The sequence below is a fragment of the Engystomops pustulosus genome, chromosome 10 (genome assembly GCF_040894005.1).
Source record: "Engystomops pustulosus chromosome 10, aEngPut4.maternal, whole genome shotgun sequence".
NCBI lineage: Eukaryota > Metazoa > Chordata > Amphibia > Anura > Leptodactylidae > Engystomops > Engystomops pustulosus.
In genome coordinates this window covers 44,051,758-44,077,401 of record NC_092420.1, presented here as the reverse complement: position 1 = coordinate 44,077,401, position 25,644 = coordinate 44,051,758, and the positions used below count along the sequence as shown (strand labels likewise).

The window sequence follows — 25,644 nt, the reverse complement described above, 5'->3', positions numbered from 1 at the left end:
AATTTATTAGGGGTTTGATTAGAATTAGGCAGAGTCTGCTGATTTATTTTTTTTTTTTACCTTTATTTAATTTTATAGCTCAAACTCATCTTGCAAAGCAGTGTGCTTTCAGTGTAGGCTACAAAATAGCCATAGGAGAACCCCAACGGCTTACTTAGGCCTACAATAGCGTTATATTTTCCTTTTTTTGTTTGCTTGTGGCTGGGCTTGCTGGCATTAGTAGTGCAGCTAGTACCATATTGTGAGGAATTTGCTGGGAGACCTGCGACCGTTGTGTTTAGCTCTTAGTGACACGCATATCCACCTCAAACACCGAAGTGGGACAATTTATTAGGGGTTTGATTAGAATTAGGCAGAGTCTGCTGATTTATTTTTTTTTTTACCTTTATTTCATTTTATAGCTCAAACTCATCTTGCAAAGCAGTGTGCTTTCAGTGTAGGCTACAAAATAGCCATAGGAGAACCCCAACGGCTTACTTAGGCCTACAATAGCGTTATATTTTCCTTTTTTTTGTTTGCTTGTGGCTGGGCTTGCTGGCATTAGTAGTGCAGCTAGTACCATATTGTGAGGAATTTGCTGGGAGACCTGCGACCGTTGTGTTTAGCTCTTAGTGACACGCATATCCACCTCAAACACCGAAGTGGGACAATTTATTAGGGGTTTGATTAGAATTAGGCAGAGTCTGCTGATTTATTTTTTTTTTTACCTTTATTTCATTTTATAGCTCAAACTCATCTTGCAAAGCAGTGTGCTTTCAGTGTAGGCTACAAAATAGCCATAGGAGAACCCCAACGGCTTACTTAGGCCTACAATAGCGTTATATTTTCCTTTTTTTTGTTTGCTTGTGGCTGGGCTTGCTGGCATTAGTAGTGCAGCTAGTACCATATTGTGAGGAATTTGCTGGGAGACCTGCGACCGTTGTGTTTAGCTCTTAGTGACACGCATATCCACCTCAAACACCGAAGTGGGACAATTTATTAGGGGTTTGATTAGAATTAGGCAGAGTCTGCTGATTTATTTTTTTTTTACCTTTATTTCATTTTATAGCTCAAAGTCATCAGGCACAGCACAAAATCCAGTTGTGTGCTGTCAGTGTAGGTTAGAAACTAGCCATAGCAATAGGATAGCATCGTTTTGTTAAAAAAAAAAAATAAACACACAAAAAAAAAAAATTTAAAAGTTTACACTTTAATTTGGAAAATGTTTAACCCGAGGGCTAGGGGTAGAGGACGAGGGCGTGGACGTGGGCGTCCAACTACTGCAGGGGTCAGAGGCCGTGGTCCTGGGCGGGGTGAGACACCACCTGCTGATGAGGGAGCAGGGGAACGCCGCAGAGCTACACTCCCTAGGTTCATCATGTCTCAAGTTACTGGGACTCGTGGTAGAGCACTGTTGAGGCCAGAACAGTGCGAAGAGGTGATGTCGTGGATTGCGGACAATGCTTCTAGCCATTTGTCCACCAGTCAGTCTTCCACGCAGTCCACCCATGTCACCGAAATCAGCACTCCTCCAGCTCCTCCACCTCAGCCTCCTTCCCCTAGTCTGCCCCCTCCCAGCAAAATTTGGCATTTGAACCGGCATACTCTGAGGAACTGTTTTCTGGACCCTTCCCACAGTCACAAACCACTTGTCCGGTTGCTGCTGAGCAATTTTCCGATGCCCAGGTTTTCCACCAGTCGCAGTCTGTGGGTGATGATGACATTATTGACGTAGTGGAAGAAGTGTGTAAAGAGGTGTCGGACGATGAGGAGACACGGTTGTCAGACAGTGGTGAAGTTGTTGTCAGGGCAGGAATTCCGAGGGGGGAGCAGACTGAGGGATCGGAGGATGATGAGGTGACAGACCCAAGCTGGGTTGATAGGCCGGGTGAACACAGTGCTTCTGAGACGGAGGCGAGTCCTATAGCAGAACAGGTTGGATGAGGCAGTGGTGGGGCCAAACGGAGAGGCAGGGCCAGAGCTGGTGCATCAGCGCCAAATGTTGCCCATAGTCAAGCTCCCGTGGCGAGGGCTAGATTTTCAGAAGTCTGGAGGTTCTTTAAAGAAACACCGGATGACCGACGGACTGTGGTGTGCAACCTTTGCCAAACCAGGATCAGCAGGGGTTCCACCACTACTAGCTTAACTACCACCAGTATGCGCAGGCATATGAATGCTAAACACCCCACTCAATGGCACCAAGCCCGTTCACCTCCGGCCGGGCACACCACTGCTCCTTCCCCTGTGTCATCTGCTAGTCAGCCCCCTGCCCAGGACCACGGCCCAAACACCTCCCTTGCGAAAACCCCATCTTCGCCTCCACGATCCTCCACAGCATCCACCAGCGTTCAGCTCTCCATACCCCAGACGCTGGAGCGCAAAAGGAAGTATAGCACAACCCACCCACGTTGCTTAGCCTGGAGATGCTGCCCTATAGGCTGGTAGAGACCGAGGCCTTTCAAAACCTCATGGCGGCGGCCGCCCCTCGGTATTCGGTCCCCAGCCGCCACTACTTTTCCCGATGTGCCGTCCCAGCTCTGCACAAGCACGTGTCAGAGAACATCATCCGTGCCCTGACCAACGCCGTTTCTGACAAGGTCCACCTGACCACGGACACGTATACGAGTACTGCCCGGCAGGGCCACTATATATCGCTGACGGCACATTGGGTTAACTTGGTGGAGGCTGGGACCGAGTCTGACCCTGGCGCTGCTCATATATTGCCGACGCCGAGGATTGCGGGGCCTACCTCGGTCCAGGTCTCAAAGGCCTACTATGCCTCCTCCTCCTCCCACCCCTCCTCCACCTCCTCCTCCTCCGAATTACCATCCGTGGGCATGGCGCCATCAGTCGGTAGCTCTAGGCACAGCAGCAGTGCCATCGCTAAGCGACAGCAGGCAGTGCTCAAACTGCTGAGCCTAGGCGATAAAAGGCACACCGCCCAAGAGCTATTACAGGGCATCACGGCGCAGACTGATCTGTGGCTGGCACCGCTGAACCTGAAGCCAGGCATGGTTGTGTGTGACAACGGCCGTAACCTGGTGGCGGCTCTGCAACTCGGCAGACTGACACATGTGCCATGCCTGGCCCATGTGTTAAATCTCATAGTTCAGCGTTTCCTCAAGACATACCCCAATCTGTCTGATTTGCTCATGAAGGTGCGCCGCATCTGTGCGCATTTCAGGAAGTCCAGCACAGATGCTGCCACTCTCAGGGCAGCGCAGCGCCGCCTCCAACTGCCCGCTCACCGACTGTTGTGCGACGTGCCCACAAGGTGGAATTCAACATTAACCATGTTATCCAGAGTTTACCAGCAGCGCAGAGCGATTGTAGACTGCCAGATGTCAACTTCCACCAGAACTGGTAGTCAGGTCAGTCAGCTTCCTCAAGTCTACAATGAGGAGTGGACGTGGATGTCTGATATCTGTCAGGTGCTGAGTAACTTTGAGGAGTCAACACAGATGGTCAGTGGCGATGCCGCCATCATCAGCCTCACCATCCTGCTGCTTGGCCTGTTGAAAAACTCTCTGGTCAGCATGAAGTCGGAAGCTTTGCGCTCGTCACAAGAGATGGGGGAAGAAGATTCCCTTGTTGATAGCCAAAGCACCCTTAGGTCTGTTTCTCAGCGCATATCAGAGGAGGTGGAGGAGGATGAGGAGGAAGAGGAGGAGAATGTTGGCGAGACAGAAGAGGGGACCATTGTTCAGTCCTTCACTGTTCAGCGTGTATGGGCAGAAGAAGATGAGTTGGAGGAGGAGGAAATGGGCAGTCAGGCCAGTGAGGGGAGTGAATTCTTGCGCGTTGGGACTCTGGCGCATATGGCAGATTTCATGCTAGGCTGCCTATCCCGTGACCCTTGCGTTCAAAGAATTTATTCCAGCACCGATTACTGGGTATTCACTCTCCTGGACCCACGGTACAAGCAAAATCTTTCCACTCTCATCCCTGGAGAGGAAAGGAGTGTGAGAATGCATGAATACCAGCAGGCCCTGGTGCACAAGCTGAAACAGTATTTCCCTTCTGACAGCGCTAGCGGCAGAGGGCGTACTTCTGCGGGACAAGTAGCGAGGGAGAGTAGGCGAGCAGGCAGCTTTTCCAGCACTGGCAGGGGTACGCTTTACAAGGCCTTTGCCAGTTTTATGTCACCCCAGCAAGACACTGTCACCTGTCCCCAGTCTCGGCAGAGTAGGGCTGATCTTTACAGTAAGATGGTGAGGGAGTACGTAGCTGACCATACCATCGTCCTAAATGATCACACAGCTCCTTACAACTACTGGGTTTCAAAGCTGGACATGTGGCACGAACTGGCGCTGTACGCCTTGGAGGTCCTTGCCTGCCCTGCCGCTAGCGTGTTGTCCGAGCGGGTTTTCAGTGCAGCTGGTGGCATCATCACCGATGAGCGTACACGCCTGTCGACTGACAGCGCTGACAGGCTGACACTTATCAAGATGAATAAAGCCTGGATTTCTCCGGATTTTCATTCTCCACCAGGTGAAAGAAGCTCAACCTGAATAATGTATGCACTCCTCCTCCTCATTGTCCTCCTTCTCCTCCTCTTTGTACACTAAAGCATAGGAAACTGGCTATTTTTTGCCAGGGCCAACTGGCTCTAGCTATAGTACTCTATGTATTTAATTTTTCTGGAGGGCCACCTACCCGGTCCTCTGCTTTAAGCAATTTTTGGGAGTGCCACATACAGGCACTCAATCTATTTAATTTTTCTGGAGGACCACCTACCTGCTCCTCTGGTTTGAAAACTTTTTTGGACTGCCACATACAGGCACTATCCAAATTAAATTGTCTCCATAGCAGCCTCCACATGTCGTCTTTTTAGCTGGCTCCACACGTTGTTTCCATTGCTACCTCCACACGTCATCGCCATAGCTGCCTCCAAAAGTCGTCCATATAGCTGCCTCCATACATTGTCTCCTTATCAAACGAACTGTGTCAGGCAGAATTTTGGGTTGTTTCGATGGATTCCACATCAAACTTGTTAACTTTGTCGCCACCCTGCTGTGTAATCCACAAAATATACTGGCAAACTTTTATCAATTACCGATATTATTTCAGCGCTTCTTGCGCATCTGTTTACATTCCCCTCACCCGCCATATCCTAAACTTATAAGAACGCTACTACACTTGATCTTATACAAAAGGTTCTTAGAAGTGCTGTTTGGGGAGTAGCCTAGAGACAGGGGCTTGGATTGGCGAAAGCTCGCCTGGCAGCGGAGCGCCAGCTCCATCTCAAGATCCAACTAACATAGTTTTAACTGCAGCACCTTTAATCTACTACTAGTTCACTGCCTACATACATCGTCCCCTTATCAAACGAGCTGTGTCGGGCAGAATTTTGGGTTGTTTTCATGGCTTCCACATCAAACTTGTTAACTTTGTCGCCACCCTGCTGTGTAATCCACAAAATATACTGGCAAACTTTTATCATTTACCAATATTATTTCAGCGCTTCTTGCGCATCTGTTTACATTCCCCTCACCCGCCATATCCTAAACTTATAAGAACGCTACTACACTTGATCTTATACAAAAGGTTCTTAGAAGTGCTGTTTGGGGAGTAGCCTAGAGACAGGGGCTTGGATTGGCGAAAGCTCGCCTGGCAGCGGAGTGCCAGCTCCATCTCAAGATCCAACTAACATAGTTTTAACTGCAGCACCTTTAATCTACTACTAGTTCACTGCCTCCATACATCGTCCCCTTATCAAACGAGCTGTGTCAGGCAGAATTTTCAGGTGTTTCACCAGATACATAGTGGAACTCGGCCCATCTGTCGCCGCCATGCTGGAGACCTGAAGTTGCAATCATAGCAGCGCAATATGGATGCCCCATACTGTCGCTCTTAATCATGGAACCATTTCCGTAAAAACAATTAAAAATAGAACCACTATGCTATTCCATTATTCCTAGGTGAAATATTCAAACGACCCGGCCTGCTTTGAAAATTATAATTTTTTCAAAGTAAACGCTTCTGGCCCCCAGGCCCATTTTGGGTGGGGAGGAGCCGAGAGACAGGGGCTTGGACAGGCGAAAGCTCTCCTGGCAGTGGACCGCCAGCTCCATCCCAAGATTAGGCAGCCTCAGAGGCATCCATGCATGCTGCCCCTGCTGTTTCCTGTCCATTTTGCCTCCACAGCGTCCACCAATGTCTCATTTCAACTCTCTATACCCCAGACGCTGGAGCACGAGAGGATATGCAGCACATCATCCCCTTATCAAACGAGCTGTGTCAGGCAGAATTTTCAGGTGTTTCACCAGATACATAGTGGAACTCGGCCCATCTGTCGCCGCCATGCTGGAGACCTGAAGTTGCAATCATAGCAGCGCAATATGAATGCCCCATACTGTCGCTCTTAATCATGGAAGTCGTCTCCATGGCTGCCTCCACATGTCGTCCCCTTATCAAAAGAGCTGTGTCAGGCTCATTTTTCGGGTGTTTCACCAGATACGTTATGGAACTTGGTCACTATGTCGCCACCATGCTGTGTTATCGACTAAATATACCGTCAACCTTTTGTTCATATAGGAAATCATTTCACCTCCTTTGGTGAAACCTGAGTCCATTTAGGGTATGTCGCCATGAGACTCTCTAGCCTGCCACTGCTGCCGCTGCCTCTGCATGCCATCCCCTATAGTGTCAGGGTCAATTATTGCATGTTTTAGATGCTATCTAGCCTCATTCGGTCACTCTGTCATGGCCATGCTGTTGCCCATAATTTTGGCATAATGGTGCGATTAAGCAGCCTCAGAGGCATCCATGCATGCTGCCCCTGCTGTTTCCTGTCCATTTCCGTGGTGTTTCCATCCTTTTCTGAGGTTCCCAGGTGTTTGGCCAAGCTTCCCTGTGCAGAGCCTTGGTCCCCTTGAAAAATGCTCGAGTCTCCCATTGACTTCAATGGGGCTCGTTATTCGAGATGAGCACTCGAGCATCGGGAAAAGTTTGTCTCGAATAACGAGTACCCGAGCATTTTAGTGCTCGCTCATCTCTAATTATTATCATCTTAATCCATGCATCAAGTTCTGTAACATGAGATTGTAATCAATCCCAATTATATACAGAAGACTGGCACTGGTTTAGGCATACACCGTGGTATCAATTTTCATCCAGCCCTAAGCTCAAAGTATCGTACTGGGTCAGCCACAGCCAACCTATATACAATCTACTATCATACCTCCCAACTTTTGGATAAGAGAAAGAGGGACACAAAGCCCCTCCCCTTTCTGCCTAAATCAAGCCCATTATCCCACACGCGAGCACCTTAATGGCCCCTACATAGTATAATGCCCCTTACTTTGGCAACCCCCCCCCCATGGAACCGTAAAATACCCCCTTATGCAACTCTGCAACATATAAAACCCCTCTTTAATTTTATCCTCCCTTTACATTTAATTTTCCACTTTTATTTATCTGCCCAAACTTACACATAATACTATCTGTACTCCTACCCCTATCCCTCCTCACATGGTGTGGCCTCCTATCCTCCTATACATGTGATCTCTCCTCCATCCTCTTCATACTGTGGCCTCCTCCTTTAGCTCCTGTCCTCCATCCTCCTTCTGTCCTCCAGCTTCTAACTGTCCTCCAGTCTCCTGCTGTCCTCCAGTCTCCTGCTGTCCTCCAGTCTCCTCCTGTCCTCCAGTCTCCTTCTGTCCTCCAGTTTCCTCCAGTCTCCTTCTTTTCTCCGGCCTCCTTCTGTCCTCCTCCAGCCTCCTCCTTCTGTCCTCCTCCAGCCTCCTCCTTCTGTCGCCCCACCAGCCTCCACTTCTGTCGCCCTCCAGCCGCCTCCTCCTTCTGTCTTCCAGTCGCTTCCTCCATCTGTCCTCCAGCCTCATCCTGTCCTCTATCCTCTTCCTATCCTCCAGCGTCCTGTCCTCTATTCTCTTCCTGTCCTCTATTCTCTTCCTGTCCTCTATCCTCTTCCTATCCTCTATCCTCTTCCTTATCCACCAGTTTCCTCTTGTCCACCAGTTTCCTCTTGTCCACCAGTTTCCTCCTGTCCTCCAGTTTCCTCCTGTCCTCCAGTTTCCTCCTGTCCTCCAGTTTCCTCCTGTCCTCCAGTTTCCTTCTACTCCTCCAGCCTCCTTCTACTCCTCCAGCCTCCTTCTGTCCTCCTCCAGCCTCCCCCTTCTGTCCTCCTCCAGCCTCCCCCTTCTGTCCTCCTCCAGCCTCCCCTTCTGTCCTCCTTCAGCCTCCCCCTTCTGTCCTCCTCCAGCCTCCCCCTTCTGTCCTCCAGTTTCCTCCTGTCATTTATCCTCTTCCTGTGATGCAGAGGGCATGGCCCTCGTTAATATTAACGCATGTAAGTTGTGCTCAAGACATTGCATTATACAGTAACCTGACACAATCTTAACACACCGATAAAAACAGAAAATGAAATCTGGTAGGGTGGTAGCGATGGATAGGGGTAAGGTAAGTCGGGAGAGGAAAGTCTTAGGGCAAAGGATTGCGTGTGTGTGTGTGGGGGGGTGAGGGGTGGTTATGGGGTTGGGTATTAGATGGTTGCAATTTATCGCAATTTATCTTGGTATCTAGTAGGGGGTTATGAGTTCCCACGGGTCCCTCTGAACTGTTTGTTTGCTGTTGGGTTTGAGCTTTATAGAGTTTTTCACATTTTTATTAAAATCGCCAAAACTTATATTTACAGGCAGCTGCTCAGTTTTGAAGTGACTTTGAGAGGCCTTATATTTGTAAAACCACATAAATTACCCCATTATAGAAACTACACACCTCAATGTACGAGAAACCAACTTTAAAAAGTTTGTTTACTCTTTAGGTGTTTTACAGGGGTAAGAACAAAATGGAGGTGGAATTTACAATTTGTAATTTTTTTGAACAATATATTAATTTTGGCCAAAACTTTTAAAAAATCACAACGGATTAAATTACAAAAAGCTCCATAAAGTTTGATACCAAATTGACGATACCCATATGTGTTGGTAAACTGCTGTATGGGCACACAGCCGGGCATAGAAAGGAAGGAGCGTCATTCATAGCAAAGTTACATTACCACATATTACAGGCTATAAAATGTTTATTTTTTTTGTAATGTGGACATATGGGGGCTTATTATTTTCAGGATGAGATGTGATTTTCAGGTGCATCGCTAAGGGGGGTTCAATTGCCAATTGATGAGATTTTATTAACTCTTTGTTGGTGGGGTTTGGTTTAGGGATTTTAGTTTTTTCTTTGTAGGCCATTCACTGTAGCATAAAAATATGTTATCTTTATTCTATAGATCACCACAATTACAGTGATACCCCATATATATATAGCTTTCTTATGGTTGCTTCTTGTTTTGCAGAATATAAAACTCAGTTGTTGAGAAATTTGCTTGTTTTTGCATTGCCATGTTCTAAAAGGCATAACATTTTTATTTTTTTATATACGGAGCTGTTTTAGGGCTTGTATTTTGCGGGACAAGCTGTACTTTTTATTGGTATCCTGTCAGGGTAAATGTTACTTTTTGATCACTTTTTATCCTTTTTTTATGAGTTTGGATGTGAAAATATTGTAATTTTTGTGGGGTTTTTAATTTTTTTTTTTTACAGTGTTGACCATACTGGTTCAGTATCAATTAAATTTTATTCTATGGGTTGTTACGGACTTGGTGATACCCAATGTGTCGTGTTTTGTGCTGATTTTCACTTTTTTAATGTAAAATCTGATTTTTATATGTGATGGGCCATTAGGGGATGTTTATTCATTTATTTTCTTTTTTTTTTTAATTAACACTTTTTAAAACTTTTTTTTTTACTGTTTTACTTTGTCCCAGGGTGGGACATGAACAAGTGATCATTTGATCACTTGTTCAATGTAATATACTGCAATACTAATGTATTGTAGCATATTACATAGTCAGCCTATGCATTCCGCATAGGCTGACATGCACTGTGTTAGATCTTGCTGAAAGCACGATCTCACAGGCATCTACTGGGGACTTTCATAGGACCCAAGGGCTGCCATGGAAGCAGTAGCACCTCCGTGCATTGCATACCGACCCGCGGGGTGAGTACCCGGCTCTGCTCCATAGACGCCGCAGTCACTATTATGGGGTTAAACTGCCAGAATCATGAGTATCGCAATCCCAGCTGTTACTGCGTGAGCCCGGCTGTCACATACAGTGGAGCTGCCGCAATGATTGCATGGGCTCTGCTACTGAGCCCGGGCAATCGCGGAGATGCAGCAACGGAACAAAAGTACATGTACGTCATATTGCGCTAAGGGGTTAATTAACTTTAATCTACTCTTTCAGGATGATTGAAAAACACATTTTTTCTTTACTCTTTATTTTTGGCACTGCTGGGCATATGGCAAATAAACAAAACCGCTATTGCATTTTTGCTGTCTGAGACCCATAACTTTTTTATTTTTCTGGCATCAGAGCTTTTTGAGAGCTTTTTTTATGTTGGAAGTTCTGTCGTTTTTATCAGTGCCATTTTAGGGTACATATAAACTTTTGTTTTTCACTCGAATCTTAAGTGTGTGGTGGCCAAAACTCAATTTTAGCATTGTTTTTTTTTTTTGATCCATGGTTACTGGTATATGGAAGTAGCAACAACAAAAAAAACTGTATACAGGTCTGTTTCCATGGGCTGAGCATGTTTGAATGCAGGGACCTATGTCTAAGGTTATTAATACAGAAGCAAAAAAATGACAAGAAGTCTGCTTTCAAAAAGTGGAAAAAGAACAAGAAATAGTGTAGAGAACTAACAACAGAAAAACAACAAAAAGAAAGGAAGAGAAAACACCACAAGAAGTTAGTAATCTTACTGTGTATTTCAGCCCTTTAAACTTCTATAAGATGTGAAAACCCACTATGCAATTCACATGCACAATTTGGGTTCAATGTTTTAAGCTTTAAAATGACCTATTTGCACCTCTGGGACCAAACCATGCACTTAATTGTGTGCAGCCACTAGAGTCTACAAGAGTTAAGAAATATGTACAAGAAAGATATGAACAAACATATGTGAATTCAGTTTTAATTAGAGTATGTGTATTCATACAAACTGCAGATGAAATTTAAATTAACAAGTATTTATTAGATTTAAATAGGAAAAAAATTAAATACAAATAATAAAATATTTTTCTGCAATACTGAAGACAAAGAATTTTCAGTCAGGTTAAAACATTCTCAGACTTTTTTTGTAGTGTAGTAAGTAGTAAAACATAATACGTACTAAAAGGGTAAAAATGTAAACTTTCTAATAACATTGTTTATTATTATTTTACTCTAAAAATCTAATTTGTGTTCAGAGTGACAAAGTATGGTATACTAAAGAGCACTCAACATTTTAGATGCTATTAGAAGAACACTTCACCATCACTGTTGGCAATACCAGTCTTTTTCTGCAAGACACTTACAAAGAGACCAGAGCTGTTTACCACCCTCTCCTTCTATTATTTTTATTTTCCGCCATATTGCCATCACAAATTATATATTGTATGCAAAAAAAACCCTGTCTGGATATTTTCTTAACCATTTCATGACCAAGGGTTATTGCTACCTGAATGTCCAGGTCAACTTTTGAAGTTCTGTTTTTCTCATTGATTATCTTTTGAACAGCTTTAAATAGCCTTTATATATATATAATATTATAATATATATATAGTTATAGTTAAATATATAGTTATATATATATATGCATTCACTGAAATTCAGATACAGGATTATTCACCTCCCTATATAAGGACACTATTCACTGAGCAAAAGTAAAGGGGAGTATATAGTGGTAAAACGTAACCTTTAATATTCAATTAAAATTTCCAACAACATCTGGAAAATGGAAAAACTGTGTACCCACAGTGTAATCCCTACACCTAAAAGTGTTGATAAAAAAGGCAATACTAGTGAGCTCAGACCGTAGAGAGATGTGCTCTGATAGAAGACTGAGGTCCGTAGATATACTAGTGAGGCTTAATGATATTGGGATAATTGGGTAGAGTGCTGTAACTATTGTCAGTCCGTTGCTAGTTTTAGCCTGTGGACTGTACTAGGCAGCAATAGATAATTCTCTACCCCCCATGAGCTCTCCCCTAGATTTTATTAAAAGATCCGATGCGTTTCCTGAGTACATTCATCAGGGATCAATACATAAATTAGCTAGACCAGACGATAAATGTGTCTGGTCCCTGAGAGCACTGATATAGCGTATCTCCGCATTGATGGCAGCGGCTAGCGCCCGCGGGGTGCGCCGGGTATATAAGGCTGACGCCACACCCACCTGTGTCGTCACAGGGTGGCCGTCGACCAATGGGAGCGGGCCAAGAAGACATCCCCCTCCGCATTAGGCCCGCCCCCCCACGTCATCGATGGTATAGCCAATGGAGGACCAGAGGTTGTCACCAGCCTACGGTCATGTGATCACGCGTCATCGGGAAGCCTGAGGACCACCCCGATTATGACGCGGAGTACAGCCATTGGAGTATGTGCGGGCGGAGGTAAACCAAGAGGGACGGCCACTCCCCGATATGTATTTGACACGGAGGAGTGGAGAAAATCAATAGGGAAGGGACATAACGGGATGCTCATCACTTAGCATCCCAGGCGGGAAATTCTGTCCACAGAGCCGCCACCTATGAAAAATAATACAACAGATGTAGACAGATGAGAAGCTGCCAGTTATGGCATAGATAAAGTGAGCGTTAGGGCAGACATGTCAACGGAACTGAGGATGCAGGGTGACAGAAACCCCTGCCAACAAAATACATAAGAGATAGAGGTAAGTATCTAAGTAAGTATATGTAAATATATAGAGTGTGTAGGAAGGCACCAGAGATAATATGGTGCAGAGCTTAGAATTTAGTAAGGAGGAGGAAATAAATACGAGTAACCGATATGTAATGATACCACCTAGAGAAGCCAATATGTGTAAATCTAGGCATCTTGGTTCTGGGCGATGTTCCTAGCTAACAGATGGTAGGTACGCTATAGGAAACTTGTAAAGGACAGAGTCTCATTAAGACCCTCTGGCTCCATCGTTCTTAGAGTGTAGATCCACCTAGTCTCTTTTTGACAGATAAGGCGATCCCAGTTGCCACCACGTTCTGGTGGTCTGACTTTTTCTATAACCTGGAACCGCAAACACTTAGGGTCACTGCAGTGTTTTTCCGCAAAGTGTTTTGAGACTGAGGTCTCGAGATGGTTTCTGATGTCGCCCATATGTTCTTGAATCCTGGTTTTTACGGGGCGGTAAGTTTTACCAACATAGTTAAGTGGGCACGGGCATGTGAGCATGTACACCACTCCCTCCGTCCGGCAGTTGGCATACTCTCTGATCGTAAAAGTCTCCCCCGTGCTCACACTACGAAACACGTCCCCCAGGAGGACCAGAGGGCAGACATTACAATTACCACATCTAAAGGTGCCAGTCCGAGTCGAGAGCCACGTCGTGGCCACTCGTGCCGGTTCAAGGTGGCTATGCACTAATCTGTCCCGTAGATTCTTCCCCCTTCTGTATGTGATTGAGGGAATCGGTTGCAGACATTCTTTGAGGTCTGGATCTTGTCTCAAGATGCCCCAATATTTATTAAGAATCTGCTTAATCACCTCTGCCTTTGTATCAAAGGTGCCTATTATGCGTAAGGCATTGTCCTCCTCTCTAATGCGTGGAACTAGAAGATCTTCTCTCTTAGATGAAAGAGCGTGTTGAAAGGCTTTGCTAATGGTTCTTCTTGGGAACCCTCGTTCAGCCAATCTGTCGGTGAGGTCTCTGGATTGAGCCAGAAAGTCTTCCATTTGGCTGCAGTTGCGGCGTAATCTGAGGAACTGCCCCTTTGGTATACCCTTCTTGAGGGGAACCGGGTGGCAGCTCTCCCAGCGCAGCAAACTGTTGGTAGCAGTTTCTTTCCTATGGACCCTAGTTTGTAGTTGGCCCTCCATGGTCTTAGTAATGCGTATGTCCAGGAAAGCAATAGACTTCTCCTGGATTTCGCTAGTAAACCTAAGACCTAGATCATTGATATTAAGTGCCTGGACGAACTCCTGGAAGTCTGATGGTGTAGAGGTCCACAGGATGAGCACATCGTCTATATATCAGAGCCAGATGGATATTGAAGGTATCCATCTGGCGTTCTCCTCCGAAAAAACGATGCGATCCTCCCACCAGCCGAGGTATAAATTAGCGTAGCTGGGGGCCATTGGGCTCCCCATAGCTGTACCCCTCAGCTGGTGGAAGATCCGTCTCTCAAACATGAAGACATTCCTCTCTAAGATAAATCTCAGCAAATCTAATACAAACCAGTTGTGTCTGCCACAGTGCGTGCCTCTTGAACTTAAAAAAGCCCCTACTGCCTCGCACCCCTTATTGTGGGGGATTGAGGAGTATAAGGCCTCAACGTCGAGGCTTGCCAGGTAAGTGTTACCCTCCAGAGTAATTCCCTCAATTTGTTTGAGAACATCCATCGTGTCACGTACATACGATGGCAGGCTTGTGACAAACGGTCTGAGGATACGGTCCACATAAAGACTAATGTTCTGGGTCAGGCTGTTAATCCCAGAAACAATGGGTCGTCCTTTAAGGGGGGGATACCCCTTATGGACCTTAGGGAGGCCATAGAAAGTGGCTGTGGTGGGGAACCTAGGTAGTAAGAATTTATACTCCTGTTCACTGATGAGGTGGTCCCGTAGTGCACCCTGTAGCAGGATTTTTAATTCCTTAGTGAATTTTTCTGTAGGGTTAAATGAAAGGCACCGGTATCCTTCCTCATCAGACAATATGTTCTCACACATTTTAATGTAGTCTGTCCGTTCTAATAGGACAATATTCCCCCCCTTGTCCGAAGGCTTCACAATAACTTGATCATTCCTTTCTATGTTTACAAGGGCTGTTCTTTCCCCCGGGCTCAAATTGTTAAAGGGGTCATATCGATCCCCATCCAGTAGTCTCAATTCCTCAGCGACCAGGTCTACAAATACATCAATATGCGCGGACTCGATCGCTGGGTTCTTGAGACTCTTTTCTTTTAGGGTGGTGAATGGACCCTGGCCCGGTTCCCTCTCTGACTCCTGAAGTAGGTCCATCATAACGTCCATGTCTCCTAAATCAGACTCACTGATCCCTAGCTCCAGACATCTTTTTCGGTTGTTACATTTAAAAAACTTCTTCCATTTTAGCTTTCTGGCCGGGTATATAAGGCTGACGCCACACCCACCTGTGTCGTCACAGGGTGGCCGTCAACCAATGGGAGCGGGCCAAGAAGACATCCCCCTCCGCATTAGGCCCGCCCCCCCGCGTCATCGATGGTATAGCCAATGGAGGACCAGAGGTTGTCACCAGCCTCTGGTCATGTGAGGTGGGAGGTGAATAATCCTGTATCTGAATTTCAGTGAATGCTTGTTGATTTCATCACTTTATCTATCTAGGGAATGGCGGGTTTGTGTTCGCAGATCCCTCCACAGATAATTGGACAAGTGAAGCTCAGAGTGTTTTCTCTGAGGGAGAGCTCCCTCTGTCTGGACAATCAGTTTCCATTAAAACAGCTTTCAGTTCCCTGACCAAAACCTACAAGGAGTACACCAGATCCTGGTGGGAAATTCAGAGTCTGGAGAACTATCTAAAAAACAAAATTGTCCCCAGGGGACTGAGAATCCCGATTACCCCTTCCCCACGGCTAAGGACCCCCAATATTAAAACCCGGTGGGAGGAGGAGGTCACAGGGTGCTCCCTGCGCTTGATGAATGTGCTTCTGGAGGAGGAGAGAATCTCATTTAAGCACACTAGCGAACTGCTCCAGAGTGAAATTGCCACAGTTAGGTCCTTAAAGGACACGGTGGGCTTCGACAAAAAAGATAAGGCTTTGCAGCAGACGATTGAGAAATTTACTAATCAAATCAAGGAACGCAAACATTTTCAGTTTCAGCGTGACCTCCAAGAGTTCAAAGACAAAAAAGCGTATGACTTCCTAGCCCATACTAACACGACTACCAACCCCCAGGGTCTAACCCCAGACCTGTCAACCTCAGAGAGTGATACCACTGATTCAGAATATCCCAGTACCTCTCAAACGCTAAGAGGCACAAGAGAAATCCAGAGAGGAGGTAGACGGGGTAGACCAAGAGGAAGGGGTAACACCAATAGAGCATCTCGGGGGGGTTTTTTATTCATCAACCCACCGATCTCAGGTTACATGCTAAGGGGGGACCAAAACGTGACAGGCAAAAAATAGACAACCGCATCATCAATTTATCCATACACCAGTTGGATGAGGCAGAGATGAACCTTCTTAGTAAAGACTTATCATTTGTCCCGTCTGTCCGTTTTGATTCGTTCACTTGGGTGAAAGATATTAATCTTTTCGCCAGAAAGCTAAAATGGAAGAAGTTTTTTAAATGTAACAACCGAAAAAGATGTCTGGAGCTAGGGATCAGTGAGTCTGATTTAGGAGACATGGACGTTATGATGGACCTACTTCAGGAGTCAGAGAGGGAACCGGGCCAGGGTCCATTCACCACCCTAAAAGAAAAGAGTCTCAAGAACCCAGCGATCGAGTCCGCGCATATTGATGTATTTGTAGACCTGGTCGCTGAGGAATTGAGACTACTGGATGGGGATCGATATGACCCCTTTAACAATTTGAGCCCGGAGGAAAGAACAGCCCTTGTAAACATAGAAAGGAATGATCAAGTTATTGTGAAGCCTTCGGACAAGGGGGGGAATATTGTCCTATTAGAACGGACAGACTACATTAAAATGTGTGAGAACATATTGTCTGATGAGGAAGGATACCGGTGCCTTTCATTTAACCCTACAGAAAAATTCACTAAGGAATTAAAAATCCTGCTACAGGGTGCACTACGGGACCACCTCATCAGTGAACAGGAGTATAAATTCTTACTACCTAGGTTCCCCACCACAGCCACTTTCTATGGCCTCCCTAAGGTCCATAAGGGGTATCCCCCCCTTAAAGGACGACCCTTTGTTTCTGGGATTAACAGCCTGACCCAGAACATTAGTCTTTATGTGGACCGTATCCTCAGACCGTTTGTCACAAGCCTGCCATCGTATGTACGTGACACGATGGATGTTCTCAAACAAATTGAGGGAATTACTCTGGAGGGTAACACTTACCTGGCAAGCCTCGACGTTGAGGCCTTATACTCCTCAATCCCCCACAATAAGGGGTGCGAGGCAGTAGGGGCTTTTTTAAGTTCAAGAGGCACGCACTGTGGCAGACACAACTGGTTTGTATTAGATTTGCTGAGATTTATCTTAGAGAGGAATGTCTTCATGTTTGAGAGACGGATCTTCCACCAGCTGAGGGGTACAGCTATGGGGAGCCCAATGGCCCCCAGCTACGCTAATTTATACCTCGGCTGGTGGGAGGATCGCATCGTTTTTTCGGAGGAGAACGCCAGATGGATACCTTCAATATCCATCTGGCTCTGATATATAGACGATGTGCTCATCCTGTGGACCTCTACACCATCAGACTTCCAGGAGTTCGTCCAGGCACTTAATATCAATGATCTAGGTCTTAGGTTTACTAGCGAAATCCAGGAGAAGTCTATTGCTTTCCTGGACATACGCATTACTAAGACCATGGAGGGCCAACTCCAAACTAGGGTCCATAGGAAAGAAACTGCTACCAACAGTTTGCTGCGCTGGGAGAGCTGCCACCCGGTTCCCCTCAAGAAGGGTATACCAAAGGGGCAGTTCCTCAGATTACGCCGCAACTGCAGCCAAATGGAAGACTTTCTGGCTCAATCCAGAGACCTCACCGACAGATTGGCTGAACGAGGGTTCCCAAGAAGAACCATTAGCAAAGCCTTTCAACACGCTCTTTCATCTAAGAGAGAAGATCTTCTAGTTCCACGCATTAGAGAGGAGGACAATGCCTTACGCATAATAGGCACCTTTGATACAAAGGCAGAGGTGATTAAGCAGATTCTTAATAAATATTGGGGCATCTTGAGACAAGATCCAGACCTCAAAGAATTTCTGCAACCGGTTCCCTCAATCACATACAGAAGGGGGAAGAATCTACGGGACAGATTAGTGCATAGCCACCTTGAACCGGCACGAGTGGCCACGACGTGGCTCTCGACTCTGACTGGCACCTTTAGATGTGGTAATTGTAATGTCTGCCCTCTGGTCCTCCTGGCGGACGTGTTTCGTAGTGTGAGCACGGGGGAGACTTTTACGATCAGAGAGTATGCCAACTGCCGGACGGAGGGAGTGGTGTACATGCTCACATGCCCGTGCCCACTTAACTATGTTGGTAAAACTTACCGCCCCGTAAAAAACAGGATTCAAGAACATATGGGCGACATCAGAAACCATCGCGAGACCTCAGTCTCAAAACACTTTGGGGAAAAACACTGCAGTGACCCTAAGTGTTTGCGGTTCCAGGTTATAGAAAAAGTCAGACCACCAAAAAGTGGTGGCAACTGGGATCGCCTTATCTGTCAAAAAGAGACTAGATGGATCTACACTCTAAGAAAGATGGAGCCAGAGGGTCTTAATGAGACTCTGTCCTTTACAAGTTTCCTATAGCGTACCTACCATCTGTTAGCTAGGAACATCGCCCAGAACCAAGATGCCTAGATTTACACATATTGGCTTCTCTAGGTGGTATCATTACATATCGGTTACTCGTATTTATTTCCTCCTCCTTACTAAATTCTAAGCTCTGCACCATATTATCTCTGGTGCCTTCCTACACACTCTATATATTTACATATACTTACTTAGATACTTACCTCTATCTCTTATGTATTTTGTTGGCAGGGGTTTCTGTCACCCTGCATCCTCAGTTCCGTTGACATGTCTGCCCTAACGCTTCACTTTATCTATGCCATAACTGGCAGCTTCTCATCTGTCTACATCTGTTGTATTATTTTTCATAGGTGGCGGCTCTGTGGACAGAATTTCCCGCCTGGGATGCTAAGTGATGAGCATCCCGTTATGTCCCTTCCCTATTGATTTTCTCCACTCCTCCGTGTCAAATACATATCGGGGAGTGGCCGTCCCTCTTGGTTTACCTCCGCCCGCACATACTCCAATGGCTGTACTCCGCGTCATAATCGGGGTGGTCCTCAGACTTCCCGATGACGCGTGATCACATGACCGGAGGCTGGTGACAACCTCTGGTCCTCCATTGGCTATACCATCGATGACGCGGGGGGGCGGGCCTAATGCGGAGGGGGATGTCTTCTTGGCCCGCTCCCATTGGTCGACGGCCACCCTGTGACGACACAGGTGGGTGTGGCGTCAGCCTTATATACCCGGCGTTCCCCGCGGGCGCTAGCCGCTGCCATCAATGCGGAGATACGCTATATCAGTGCTCTCAGGGACCAGACACATTTATCGTCTGGTCTAGCTAATTTATGTATTGATCCCTGATGAATGTACTCAGGAAACGCGTCGGATCTTTTAATAAAATCTAGGGGAGAGCTCATGGGGGGTAGAGAATTATCTATTGCTGCCTAGTACAGTCCACAGGCTAAAACTAGCAACGGACTGACAATAGTTACAGCACTCTACCCAATTATCCCAATATCATTAAGCCTCACTAGTATATCTACGGACCTCAGTCTTCTATCAGAGCACATCTCTCTGCGGTCTGAGGTCACTAGTATTGCCTTTTTTATCAACACTTTTAGGTGTAGGGATTACACTGTGGGTACACAGTTTTTGCATTTTCCAGATGTTGTTTTATATATATATATATATATATATATATATATATATATATATATATATAGTGTGACAAGGTCACTATTGAATTGGAGAAAAAATGAAGGTTTATGTGTATTACAGCGACCACAGTGTGAATGGGGTCAAACTGGAAGCTGTTTTCCATGTGTTGGTCTCTTGGAAGACCTGGTACAGGACCCTAGATGTTGGTGTGGAGACAGAAGTGTGATCACTGCTCCAGACCAAAGCTTCCAGTTTCTAATGAGTCTAACAATGCACCAGGTGTGCAACCCCTTAAGAAGGGTGTGGAGCTTTCAGAAGTCGCTCTCTACCTGGAGACACAGAAGCTGGACTGTGTGAGAGCCACACGTGAGTGACACAGGGTTACTGAACCTATGTTTCATGCTGGCAGGGAGAAGCCCTCCAGTGGATAGTGAGGGCCGCCAAGTGTTTAGTTTGAGCCGGACAGGCAAGGATTTTATTTGATGTTTTGTTTGTTACTGCTGTTTTTGCTGGAATAAATGCACAGTTTCAACTTTAATCCTGCTGTCCAAGAGATCTTTGTCATTGCCGACCCCCACATTTGAGCTGAACCCCTACAATTGGTGGAGGATGCAATGGGCAGGTTGCTAGCGGCAACTGCATGACAAAAGCTGCGGATGAACTTGTGGAAATTTAAAGGGCCAGAAGTCTATGTCCTGGGTGAAAGCAGCTGCGGTGCTGCAAGGTCCAAACAAGACAATGGAGGAGCTGTTGGAGCAGCTGATACAGTCTAACCTGAGACATGAGCAAGTTATGGCTTATGTGCTACAAGCGCAACAAGAAGTACAACGGCAGATCACTGTGCATCAGCAAAGCATGGAAAGCCTGAATGCATGTCTGAGAGCAGAGAATAGTGTGCTGGCCTCTAACCTGGCTGCGATGTCTAAAGGTCCAGGTACAAGGAGTAAGAGTACTGTTGCTATGGATAACCAACAGGAGCCATGTTGGGGATGTCTACAGGTGGATCACTGCATGAAAGGATGTCCTGTTGCTAAGAGGCCCAGTATTTTGTTGGAGGTGCCATCTAGGAGGAGTAATACTGTTGCTACAAGCAAACAACCTCAAAAACGCCTGGACATATGGGATCGATTTTCTGCAACAGAGGAATTGCTACTTACAACCCAGCACCGACACCAAACCCCTGATAAAGTGAAATATCCAGGAATTCCTGGTAAGACTGTTCGGGGCTTTACGGGAGCTGGGATGAGTGTAAACACTGTGAAAAATAATGTTACAGTGGGCTTGGGAAAGCCAGAGGTACATAGTTATGGACTAACTAAAGGGCTGGTGAAGTGTGCGTGTTTCCAGAGGCTTGGGAACGTTCCCATTGACTGTCCATTAATGGTTAAACCCTCTGCTGTTTCTGAGCAGAAGTATGATGTGGTCAGAGGGAACCAAACTCTTGTATCTGTGATGATACAACAGGTGCAACTTCCAAGGAAGACATTTGAATGTACTGTGTGTGGAATCCAATTAGGGATTTGTTTGGTTCCAGACCAAAAGATTTCAAAAATAAGGCCGGAACTAATACGGTTTCTGAAGGTTGTTCATGAGACTCACAAAACTGTAACTTTAAACTTTGAGACTGAGTTTGGAACAGTGGAACATGAACTTGTTAAATCTGATGATATTGATGTGGAGATTGTGTTAGGCCGAGATTTCAAGTTCTGTGGGGAAATTCTGGTGAAAAATGATGTCCTTGCTAACCCTGATGTTTATCCACAGGAGACAAATTCCCCAGAAAGTGCTGTGATCTCTCAAAAAGAATGTGCATCCATAGAGTCTTTACCTGATGATAAAAATGTGTGTAATGACATGCTATGTGATGACAATGTCACCCAGTGTGCCTCTGGTGTACACCTGCAAGCTCACAGTGCAGAGTCTGTAGACTTGGTGGTAGGTGCTCTAGAGGTGGTGGAGACAGAAAATGACATCGAATTGTTGAGCATAGAGGTGTCTAAGTGCTCAACAGCGCCTCTACAGGTTGTGGCTGGCAATTGTGAAAATTCACTGTGTGAGGAAATTGTAACATTACATGATGTCAATGTTGTTGCCAATGGTAACACAGAAAATGTTGTGTCTATGCCAGTATTAAGCACCAATAATGTGTTTGCTAATAGCGACCAACTCTCTCCTACACTGCCAGGGAACAATGATAAGATGGGCATTTCTGTGGGGGAAGAAAATGTATTGCTAAATGTGTTTTCATATGTGACCACACAAGACATGGAGGTACATAATGGTGGGGGGATTTGTACTGATAATTTAACCCTCCACTCACATAACACGTGTGAAAGTAATGGAAGTGACGCTGAGTGCTATGTGGAGATTATTGACTGTGCTGTGGACTCCTCGGGTTTGACTGAACTGAGTAAATCAAGCAGCAGGGATCTGTCATTGCATTCAGAGAAGTGCCATGGTGTGAATGAAGCCATAAGTGATGCAGGTGCGTTTCCAGTTGGAAGAGTCAGTGAAGTGGGTGCATTTGTGGTGGATATGGCACCTGTCAGTGCTGAAACGCACAGTACTGAACAAGATAAGTATGGAATAACTTCCCTAGAAGTCATTATTACTGATGTTATGGAGTATGACACAGACAGGCGCGATTGTGATACAAATAGTGTGAAAGAGGACAAGATTTCACCCCTAGAAATTGTGCCCCATGCAGGCAGTTATAATGAAAGAGAAAGCGCTGTGTAGCGCTTGATCATGAGAAAGGGATGAAGGGAGCCATGGATTTGGATTTCAGCCCTGGTTCTGTGAGTTATGCTGCAGAGCAGGATGAGGATTCTGACAGCTGTGTAGAAAGGTCTTTGAGTGAGATACACAAACTGAGTGTGCCTGAGAATTGTAATGGGAAAGCGTTCTTTGCTGACCTGATGGAACAGTCAAGTGATAAAACAGAGGCAGATTCCTTGGTTTCCAATGTGGAGGGAAGTGTAGCAGATGAAAGTGGTTACATTCCTGTGAATCTGGTGTCTACTACAATGACTTCTCTAGATTTTCAGATGGCTATAAATGCTGGGAATGGTAAGGATTTCAGTACAGAGGATAGTAGTGATGTGTGTATGTCGGTCATGGACACTGGCTGCATGCTACTGTTCTGATCACCACTCACACTCAGTTTTGTAACTGAGTGTAAGTGGTGATCAGAACAGTAGCATGCAGTTTGAAACAAATACTTCAGAAGATGTTGGGTTGATTGTATTGTCCTCAGACCATGAATCTAAGATACATGAGGAACCTATGGAGTGTGTGCATGTATCCTGTGCGTTTAATGTGGCACCAACTACACACTCCGTATTGCAAGTCGATATGTCCAAGGTTGCTTTTGGAAGCTTTAAGTGTGGTGTGACTGATTCTAAAAACTGTTTTCCCATAAAATATATGCATGTACAAGATGTGGAGCCTGAGAACTGCGTTATCCAGGTAACATTATACATGGATGACATCCCACGCAAGAAACCTTATCACAAGGGGGTGAGCATGTTACAAAAGAAAGATGTCCATTTAAAATTTGGAAAATTTGACCCTGGGGGTTGTAGTAAAGTGATCCCACCTATGGTTGTGATCAAAGGGGGGGATATGTGACAAGGTCACTATTGAATTGGAGAAAAAAATGAAGGTTTATGTGTATTACAGCGACCAGAATGTGAATTGTGTCAAACTGGAAGCTGTTTTCCATGTGTTGGTCTCTTGGAAGACCTGGTACAGGACTCTAATTGCTGGAGTGGAGACAAATTTGATCACTGCTCCAGACCAAAGCTTCCACATTGCAAAGGGTCTAACAATGCACCAGGTGTCCAATCCCTTAAAGAAGGGTGTGGGAGCAGTCAGAAGGTGCTCTCTACCTGGAGACACAGAAGCTGGACTGTGTGAGAGCCACACATGAGTGACACAGGGTTACTGAACGTATGTTTCTATGCTGGCAGGGAGAAGCCCTCCAGTGGATAGTGAGGGCCGCCAAGTGTTTAGTTTGAGCCGGACAGGCAAGGATTTTATTTGATGTTTTGTTTGCTACTGCTGTTTTTGCTGGAATAAATGCACAGTTTCAACTTTAATCCTGCTGTCTAAGAGAGCTTTGTCATTGCTGACCCCCACATTTGAGCTGAACCCCTACAATAGTTATATATGTTATATATATAGTTGCAGAAGGGTGTTGGTGTTTTCAGGAAAAGGCTATCTGTTCTTTTACAGCCTATGGAACTTTGCACGAACCTTTATGTAAATTAACAGTAAGTGAATACAAGAAACTTTAAGAAATCTCGTATGAGAGAAAATAATATATGGAAAAAAATCAGTCTTACCAATAACTTTCTGGAGATCATCTTCTGCCTCTTTTTCAGCACTATCAGTGCTGAGTTTAGTCCTTTTAGTCGTCTTGGAAGCTGTTGATGAAGCATCTGAACTTATTGGAGTTGCTGTGACAGTGAGATCAGAATTGAATATGGTTGGCTGAGGAGTTTGTAAAACTACTAATTTATCTTTCACCTGAGTTGTGAGTACAGTTGTTTCCACCTCTGTGGTTGTACTCTGTCTAGTTTTAGTCAGTTCTGTAGTTATTTCTGGCAAATAACTAATTTCTTCTATCATTCTTGATGATGTGATGGTGTCAGCTAAGTTTTCAGATGATTTAGAAATATCCAAATTGGAGAAGTCAGAATCTTTTGTAGTTTCTTTGATATAGTTTGAAGTCAATGATTCTTTTGTTGGACTAAGATTTTCTGCGGTACTGGCATGCTGGAATTCGTGCTTTAAAAGCTGATCTTCAATCAACATGTCAATTGTATTGTCTCCACTGTAGGAATCATCTTCTGCCAAAAAGAAAGAAAAAATTCTGAGTAATTGTATATTTTGGCAATGTTTGTCCTAAAATGAAAATGAGGAAGCAAAACCTACTTAGTATTAAAGTACAACTGTAAAGTATAAAAACTTTGTCTTTTTTTTAAATTTTAAATTAAATGCCTTTTTTTATTGAGAATTATAAGCAAAGAGTACAATATAATCCAATCATCGTATACAAAGATGCCTTTCAAGTATGGCACAAAATATACATCTGTGTTTCTTTTAGTCCCTGTTTGCTTCATGCCGCTTTATGCGTTATCATTTTTGCAAACCTACCCACCCCCCACCCTTGCCATCCATATGCTCGCTGAAAGGAGAGAGAGGGGGGAAAAAAAAACCCTGACCAAAACCTCTATTAGACAGGTTTTATTTGAGATAACCAAAGCTTATCCCAGGCTGGCTTCTCGCCCCTACATGTGTACTGTACTGTTTCGTATTGTTCAACTTTCCTACATAGAGCCTCCCATTGATGTATTTGCTAATAGAGAAAGTCTACATATAAAAACTTTATACCTAACTCTGGACTAATTAAAAAAAGCAATTATCTAATTTGCTATAATTAGCTATGAGTAGATTTTAAGAAGTTAGCAGAAGTTTTACCTTGCCCCCCAGGCTAATCTCCATTTTAAATGCTTTCTGGTTGCCATGGGAAACCATATAGTACAGCTATAGACTACAGGAGGCTTGTTGAGAAGGGCTTTAGGACCTGTAGTGATGTGACCAGCATGTGACTCATCACATGCTTCTATCGGCCAATTAAAAACATACTGGGGCTTATTTACAAAGGGTCCCGCGGTCACATTTTGTCGGGTCTCCCGACTTTTCAGGGATAGCATCGGGGATTGTTTCGCACACGATCCTTTTGTGTCACAATCGGGCCGGCTTTCACGCGACACAAATTGGTGGGGCCGGGCCATCGAAAAATCCAACGGATTCGGACTACGTGCTGACCTGATCAGGGAAGCGACACATGCAGGAAATCTAGTGCACGATATTCATTAATTCATATGACCGTAAAACAATGTGCAAATAAGGAAAGGCCATAAATCCTAATATCGGTTATACGAATCTCCATGCATATTAAAAACTAAAGGTAGTTGTACCTATTCAAAATCTCCAGTTAAACAAT

General features: G+C 45.1%; 1 protein-coding gene across 4 annotated transcripts in view; it reads right to left on the bottom strand.

The window, feature by feature from the left end:
* Positions 1-25,644, bottom strand: part of OLFML2B (olfactomedin like 2B) — a 308,866-nt gene that overhangs the window by 44,870 nt on the left and 238,352 nt on the right. For 3 of the 4 annotated variants that reach the window (XM_072126737.1, XM_072126739.1, XM_072126740.1), the window contains one exon: positions 23,978-24,484. In XM_072126737.1, the coding sequence (XP_071982838.1) occupies positions 23,978-24,484 (507 nt within the window). The remainder of the gene's footprint in view (positions 1-23,977; positions 24,485-25,644) is intronic. The other variant, XM_072126738.1, reaches the window with a different exon arrangement.